We start from the raw sequence: 8,456 nt of genomic DNA on the forward strand, positions 1-8,456 counted from the left end.
TCACTTGGTAGCATATGGAATAATTCGTATTCAAGAGTTAGCGCGTTTAGCCAGGCACGCTTGACCTCGCTAGTGCCTTTGTGAGTCACTTGTAAAGTGTCCCATATTTCCTTGGCACTTTGACATTGAGACACCCGAAAGAATTCATCGTAGGATAGGGCCGAGGTAATGATGTTTTTGGCGCGAAGGTTGAACTAGACCTTCTTGCGTTCCTCATCGGTCCATAAGCTTTTTGGCCTTTCTTTCGGTTCGCCATCCACTAAGTGAAGTGGGGCGAAGGGGCCACTAGTTACGAATTCCCAAATATCCGAATCAATAGCCTCAATGAATAATTTCATTCGGACTTTCTAGTAGGCGTAACCCTCACCACTGAATACGGGAGGGTGGTTAATGGATGCGCCATCACCGCCAAAGGTGTTGTGGAACCCATTTTAATTCCCTTCAGATCACGAGGATGTGGTTGAACTAGCACGTCGTACTAGCTCTGATACCACTTGTTAGGTATCAGTGGCCTACGAACACCTAGAAGGGGGGTTGAATAGGTGTAGCGGTTATCGATCACAGCTTCTTGAACCAAAACCCAACTTCTGGAAAACAGTGCAGTTAATCGATTAACAGCAAGGTTTAATCGATTAACTACTGCATATAAGAAAATGATCAAATAGGCAATTTGCACAGTAATTCAAACAAAATTGAACAGATATAATACATATTTTTTACGCACAATTATTAAGTATATGGTTGTAAACAAATATCCAACTTTTCAATCACAGATTCAATTTATATTGGCAAGAAACATACAGAAGATAAAGAGAGAAAGAACAGTGCACAAAGGATTTTTATCCTGGTTCGTTTACAGTCCACTGCAAACTACATCCATGCCTCCCCTTTTGGATCAGGGAGATTTACTTTCTTCACAATATTGAAATATGGATACAAATACCAATACAATTAAAAGCACATAGGACGCTCTCTTCTTGAAATCTAGGACCTCTAAATCCTTGGTTTGACTCTACCCTTCACCTATGAGAAAACCTTTCTCGCCAACTAGCCCCAACCAAGATTCTTATCCTCAAATCAAGACCTCCTAGCCTTGGTGAAGAACCTCAATCTCTGTGGTGATCTCACACCAAGAGACAAATCCAGAATACACAAAAACACGTTAAACAACAAGGTATGCTAAGCACAATAATGCTTAAAATATGACAAGATAAAGAATCAAAGATTAACCCTTTTACTAACCACTTAAGCCATCAAGATTCAAATGAGTTAATCAATATAAGTATACAAATAATTTCTCTCTAACAATATCTAATGCATGAGCATGTGAGCAAGATAAGAATGGATACAGAATTATGCAAAAACAGTAAGCATATATCAACAATTAAAACAGCATAATCTCTCTTCTCACGCATGCAATCTCTCTTGCAAAACAGTAAAACACGTATGCAAATATGCTCTCTAAACATCCCTATACAATAGAATGCAATGTTGTGGTTCTCTGAACAATCCCTTGTATTTATAGCATAGAGAATAGGCGGTTACATTCGTTGCAAAACAATTAAACAGTTAAAACAAATTTCAGTTATAACAAGTAGCAGACTAGTTAATCGATTAAGGCTTCTCTTTAATTGATTAACGGAGCAACAGAATGACACAGAATTCAGTTCAAACAGAAAACACACATTTAAAAGAAAAGCAATTGCGTTTATCGATTAAGTTACCACGTTAATCGATTAACTAGAACATTTATGCGTATGTTTCAAATGGTAAACTTCTCATATGTTATGCACAATATATATACATGTTTTACCAATTATATTATGCCTAATATGCACATATAACATGTATGATAGATGCATGAACATACAATTAACTAGATGATATGTCTCATGGATATGATATGACAATTAAGATGGCTTAAGAGACTAACACCTAGGTTCACCTAACCTATACTCACTTACTACGACAAACATCAAACTACTTAGATTATAGACTCAATTTACACCCTAGTCTAGATATGACCAAATGAGCATAAGGCATGTTGATTGTTGAGCCATCTTCAAACTTTGTTAGAACCTTGTCTTCATCAAAACATAGGCAAAGACATGCTAGTGCTATCCTTGACACTTTGCACTTTCAATACAAACTACTATCAACCATTAGCAGAACATAAGTGAAGCTCTCACTAAAATTGAAGAACAGATCAACAACTTGACAACAACTCATTTGGTCAAGTCAGAAGTTTGTGAAGGTATTACGACTCGAAGTGGGAAGATAGTAGAAGGTGGAGTTGAAAAACCAAAAGAGAGATTAGAAAAAAAAAATGAAAAAGAAGAAGAAAAAGAGGAAACTAGTGGGGTAAGAAAAGAACAGAAACAATACCCACTAGTACAAAAAAGATACCCTGCCCGATAGGTCCATTAAAAACCCATAAAGAAGAACAATTCGCAATGTTCATGGAGATATTCAAAAATCTTCAAATCAATATTCCATATGTTGAAGCCTTGAAGCAAATGCCAATTTACTCCAAGTTCATGACAGAACTGTTGTCCAAAAAACGGAGTTATCAGGAAAAGGAAGTTGTTTCACTCAACACCAACTGTAGTGTTGTTCTTCAAGAAAACATTCCACATAAATCAAAAGACCCAGGCAGTGTGACCATTCCTGTCACTATTTGAAATGTGTCCGTGGGCAAAGCACTCATTAATCTTGGAGCCAGTGTGAGTTTGATGTTGCTATCAATGATGAAAAGAATTGGAGGAATACAATTAAAGCCTACAAGAATATCCTTGCAACTAGCAGATAGATCAATCAAATATCCTCAAGTGGTTGCAGAGGATGTTTTGGTCAAAGTGGACAAAATTTTGATCCCGGTGGACTTTGCTGTCATTGACATCACCGAAGATACGGAGATCCCACTCATATTAAGGAGACCTTTTATGATGACAACAAAAATGGGGATTGACATAGAAAATGGCAAATTACTAGTTCGAGTTGTAGATGACGAAATTGAGTTTGACATTTTCGATGCAATGCATCATCCGAAGGACAAAGGGCAATGTTTGCAATTAGATATTGTTGAAGAAATATGCGCAGAACACCCTCAACTTGACAAATCTTTGGAGATGCGAGAAAACAAAGTGGAGGAAGAAATCATCAAACACTGTTCTGATGAATTATTTCTTCACCAAAATCCAAGTGGACCAGTAGAGAAAGAATCAGAACTGGAGTTGAAGGAATTACCATCTCATTTAAAGTATGCTTTCTTAGATGGAGAAGCCAACAATCCAGTAATCATCAATAATAAGTTGTCCAATTTGGAGGAAGAAAAACTAATACAAGTCTTGAAGAAGCATCAAGCAGCACTTGTATAGACATTAAAAGATCTCAAAGACATTAGTCCACCATATTGCATTAGGGGTGGCAATTGGATGGGTTTGGGTGGATTTGGATCCTAAAGGATGGATGGAAAACTATCCATAAATCCATATAAATCCATTACATCACATTTTGAATCTATCCAATCCATCCATATCCAATAGATTCCAATCCATCCATTCCATCCATGTATCCATTTTAATGGATTGGATGGATGGATATCCAACCCATTTTTTTTTAAATTTGAACTAAATATGTTTAATAAAGCATTATGTGAAGGAAAAATTTATTCTAAAAATTAATATTTAATAAAGCATTTTTAAATATCAATTTTAAAAATATAAAATAAAAATAAAAAATTAAAACACTTTTAAAAAATGATTTTATTTAAAACCACTTTTTTTAATAATATTTTTTTTAACAAACACTTTTAAAAAGTGTTTTTTTATAAGCACTTTTAAATTAAAAGAGTAATAAACTTATAAAAATAACTTTTAAGCTTTTAATGACCAATAAACTTCTAGGCAGTAGCAATTATGTGAAAGCTAAGTAAAAAAGATTTTATACTTATAGCAAAATGATCGATAAACTTCTAGGGAGCAGCAATCCACGAAATTAAAGCATATTCCCAACAAAATTTGAGACTAAAATAACGTAAGTTGACAATGTTGCATCAACATAGGTTTGAAACTTAAAAATAACTAGTAACAGTCATGACACAGTGTTCTACAAAGAGAGCACAATTATCATGATGGGGGAGCTTCAAGTACAATGAATGACCAGCAAGTAGTTTATCATTCCAACACCTGTACCCACAAAGGCACTAATCAAAAGAAATTACTCCAAAATCATTTTGCTCAAGCTAAATACACTAAAAAGTAGCATACACATCAAAATGGAGTAATCTAATTTGATGAAGACAAAATATCAATTTTAGTTTGAAATCGAATCAACTCACATAACAAAAGAAGTTAGAACACAACTACCACCAGTACTAATATCAATTCCTAGATGTAGAGTAAGTTGAAAAGTCTTCTACAAGTTCTTCATCATCTAAATTTATTGGGGCTGCACAATAAACATAGAAAAAGAAAGCATTAAATACAAAATGAGAGAACTAAAAATAACAGTTAAGAAAACTTAGAAACTGACCAGGAGTTGCATGAAGCCAATCATTTGTACATAACAACGCCTCGACATTTTCAGGCAAGAGACAACTTCGATACTTGTCAAGTATACGTCCCCCATTGCTGAATGCAGATTTTGATGCAACTATTGTGATTGGTACACTTAAAATATCTCGTGCCATGTATAAAAGTGCCTGATATTTGAATTCCACTGATTTCCAATACTCTAATATATCCAAGTCTTCCCTATAATCACACATCCTTTCATCCATGTATGCTTTCAAATCAGATTCATTACTTGTAGACCCATATGTTGCATGTTGGAACTCGCCGAACTCATCCAAATCATTTGCATATGATATACTAGGGCTTCCTCTCTTGGGTTGTGAGTCAAATGAGTGTTGTTCAACTTGTGAAGATTGGATTTGAATGTATTCCAAAAGAAAAAAATTCAACTTTTCATAAACTTCTTTCGGTTTCCTAAATCCATTTTGACCATAAAGTTTCACATGACAAAATTCAACAAGACGCAACTTGTAGAGAGGATCTAAAATCACAGCAAATGAGAGAATCACACTATAAGAATCCCAACACTTTTCAAATTTCCCCTTCATTTCTTTGGCCATGTGACAAATGAGGTCATCTCTATCATCATAAGTACAAGCATCCCTAAGTGAAACTTGATTTTTCCATACATTAAAAAAGTATAAATTCGCTGTTGGGTAAGAGATGCCTGAAAATAGGACACTGATATCATAGAATGGTTTTAAAAATTTTGCTATTTTTTAAATCATTCCACTCCTCTTCTGATGGGCAACTATCAAAGTTTGGTTCAATATCACAAAGGTGTGTATATACTTCACGAAACCCTATAGCATTCTCCAACATCAAGTAAGTGGAGTTCCACCTAGTTGGTACATCTTAACGTACTCTCTTAGAATTTTTGGAATAAAAAATTTGGTCTAAACAAGATGCAAATGTTGACTTCCTTGCATCTGAACCTCTAAAATACTTCACACTCTCGCGAATCTTGAACAAAGCATCACTTATGACCTTTAAATCCTCTTGAACAATCAAATTTAGAATGTGTGCACCACACCTAACATGGAAATAATGTCCACCACTCACTAATCCATTTCCAAACGAGTGGTTCTTTTTCAACAAATTCACCATGCTTATATTATATGTTGCATTGTCTAAAGTGATGGTGAATATTTTTGTTTCAATCCCCCACTCCTTAACCAAATTTAACAACTTATTAGAAACATTTGCACTAGTGTGTTGTGGTGGGAAATGAAAGAAAGCTAGCACTTTCTTTTGTAATTCCCAACCACTAGTAATGAAATGTGTAGTTACCACCATGTCCATTTGGTGTTTACGCATACAGAAAAATGCCATTCGGACTGTGTAATGCTCCTGCAACTTTTCAAAGATGCATGTTGGCTATCTTTGCTGATTTGGTGGAAAAATGCATCGAGGTCTTCATGGATGATTTTTCTGTGTTCGGAGAATCCTTTGAAACTTGCTTGACAAACATGGAAAATTTTTTGGAAAGATGTGAACAGACTAACTTGGTTCTAAATTAGGAAAAATGTCACTTCATGGTCACTGAAGGAATTGTACTCGAGCACAAAATTTTAGCCAAAGGATTAGAAGTGGATAAAGCTAAGATATAAGTGATCAAAAAGCTGCCTCGTCCAACAAATGTTAAAGGAATCAGAAGCTTTCTCGGACATGCTGGACTCTATCGTAGATTTATCAAAGACTTCTCAAAAACAGCTAAGCCCTTGTGCAATTTACTCTTAAAAGATTCTTTTTTTAAATTTGATAATTCTTGTTTAGAAGAATTCAATCATTTAAAATTATGCTTGGTAACTCCTCCTGTCATTACTACACCAAACTGGAAATCACCTTTTGAACTAATGTGTGATTATGCAGTTGGTGCAGTTTTGGGGCAGAGAAAGGAACGAGTTTTTCATGCAATATATGATGCTAGCAAAGTTCTAAACGAAGCACAAATCAATTATGCTACAACCGAAAAAGAATTGCTAGCAATAGTGTTTGCATTGGAAAAATTTAGAAGTTATTTGATTGGGGCAAACACAATCATTTATACTGACCATGCCACAATCAAATATCTTCTAAAAAAACCGACTCCAAGCCACGGTTGATTAGATGGGTTTTGCTTTTGCAGAAATTTGACTTAGAAATTCGCGATAAGCGTGGCAAAGAAAACCAAGTGGCAGATCACTTGTCAAGATTGGTAAATAAGGAAGTCGCGCCAAGATAACAAGAAATAGCAGAAACATTTCCCAATGAAAAGCTATTTCAACTTCAAACAAGAACATGGTTTGCTGATATGGCCAACTATAAAGCCTCAGATATAATTCCTGAACATTTTAATTATCAGCAAAAGAAATTGTTTCTCAAAAGAGAGAATCAATACGTCTGGGATGAACCATACCTGTTCAAAGAAGGCACCAATAATTTCATTAGACGATGTGTTCATGAGAATGAGGCCCTGAAAATATTATGGCACTGCCATAATTCGGCCTATGGGGGACATTACAATGGAAACAAAACTATGGTCAAAGTACTCCAATCTGGATTATTTTGGCCAACCATTCATGAATATGCCCAAATGTATGTCCAAAAGTGTGATGCATGCCAAAGGTCTGGGGGACTTGGGAAACAAAGTGAAATGCCTTTACAAAATATCATAGAAATAGAAATTTTTTATTGTTGGGGCATTGACTTTATGGGACCCTTCCCACCATAATTTTCAAGTGAATATATCTTGGTGGTTGTTGACTATGTTTGAATATGGGTGGAAGCTTTGGCAACACCCAAAGTCGATTCGAAAATTGTGGTAAAATTTTTAAAAAAGAATATTTTTACTCGTTTCGGCACACCAAGAGTATTGATAAGTCATGGGGGTTCTCATTTCATAAATTCGTAATTAAAAAGAACCTTAGAATTTTATAAGGTTAAACACAAGGTAGCATCACCTTATTACCCACAAACAAACGGCCAAGCGGAGGTATCAAACAGAGAGTTAAAAAGAATTTTGGAAAAAACAGTCTCTGCTTCAAGAAAAGACTGGTCACAAAAACTGGATGATACTCTCTTGGCCTATAGAACTGCATTTAAATTACCAATAGCCAAAACTCCATATCAACTTGTTTATGGAAAAGCTTGTCATCTACCAGTTGAGTTGGAGCATAAGGCCTTTTGGGATCTCAAATTTCTAAACTTTGATTTGAAGGATGCATATATGAAAATACAGGATCATTTACATCAACTGGAAGAAATAAGGTTCCAAGCATACGAATCTTCAAGACTATATAAGGAAAAAACAAATAAGTACCATGATTCCAGAATCAGAAAGAATTTTTTTTATCAAGGATAAAAAGTACTTCTATTCAACTCAAGGCTCAAAATACTTCTAGGTAAATTCAGAACCAGATGGACAGGACCATTTGTCATCAACGATGTAAAAGAATATAGAGCAATTGAGTTGAAAGATCCCGAGACGAAAGCAACTTGGGTATTAAATGGACAGAGATAAAAACCTTATTTGGGTGATGAGTCAGGCTCCATCATCAATGAGCAATCAAAATAATCTCGTTCAAAGTCAGACGTCAAGCTAATGACATTAAAAGAGCACTGACTGGGAGGCAACCTAATATTTGGTAAATATTTACTTCCTTTATCATTGTCTTTTGTTAGCATTTTTATTTTGAAAACAAAGCAATTTTTAAATCACATCAAGTAAGTCCCAAATTTTTTTAAGGCTTGAGAACAAGCTTTCATTTAAAAAGAGGGGACAAGAACTTGACGTAATTTAAATTTTTTTTGTTTAGATTGTGTAAACATTTAAAAACTAAATTTGTTTGTTCAAAAACACAAAATAATTCAAAACCAAAATGAAAATGGCTAAAACAAATT

The 8,456-nt window shown here is 34.8% G+C and overlaps 1 protein-coding gene across 1 annotated transcript; it reads right to left on the reverse strand.

Moving 5' to 3' along the window:
• Positions 4,382-5,906, reverse strand: LOC109359896 (zinc finger BED domain-containing protein RICESLEEPER 2-like). The gene is made up of 3 exons (XM_019604591.1): positions 5,510-5,906; positions 4,534-5,241; positions 4,382-4,449 (listed from the first exon to the last, which is right to left on the reverse strand). The coding sequence occupies exons 1-3, from the start codon at positions 5,904-5,906 to the stop codon at positions 4,382-4,384; spliced, it is 1,173 nt and encodes a 390-aa protein (XP_019460136.1).

This window comes from Lupinus angustifolius, chromosome LG11 (genome assembly GCF_001865875.1).
Source record: "Lupinus angustifolius cultivar Tanjil chromosome LG11, LupAngTanjil_v1.0, whole genome shotgun sequence".
In the NCBI taxonomy this organism is placed as follows: Eukaryota; Viridiplantae; Streptophyta; class Magnoliopsida; order Fabales; family Fabaceae; genus Lupinus; species Lupinus angustifolius.

Coding starts and splice junctions, on each gene's coding strand:
- LOC109359896 (XM_019604591.1), bottom strand. CDS start 5,906: ATGGCATTTTTCTGTATGCGTAAACACCAAATGGACATGGTGGTAACT. Junction 5,242..5,509: donor GAGTGTGAAGTATTTTAGAG/GTTCAGATGCAA, acceptor TCCTATTTTCAG/GCATCTCTTACCCAACAGCG. Junction 4,450..4,533: donor TTGGCTTCATGCAACTCCTG/GTCAGTTTCTAA, acceptor TTTATTGTGCAG/CCCCAATAAATTTAGATGAT.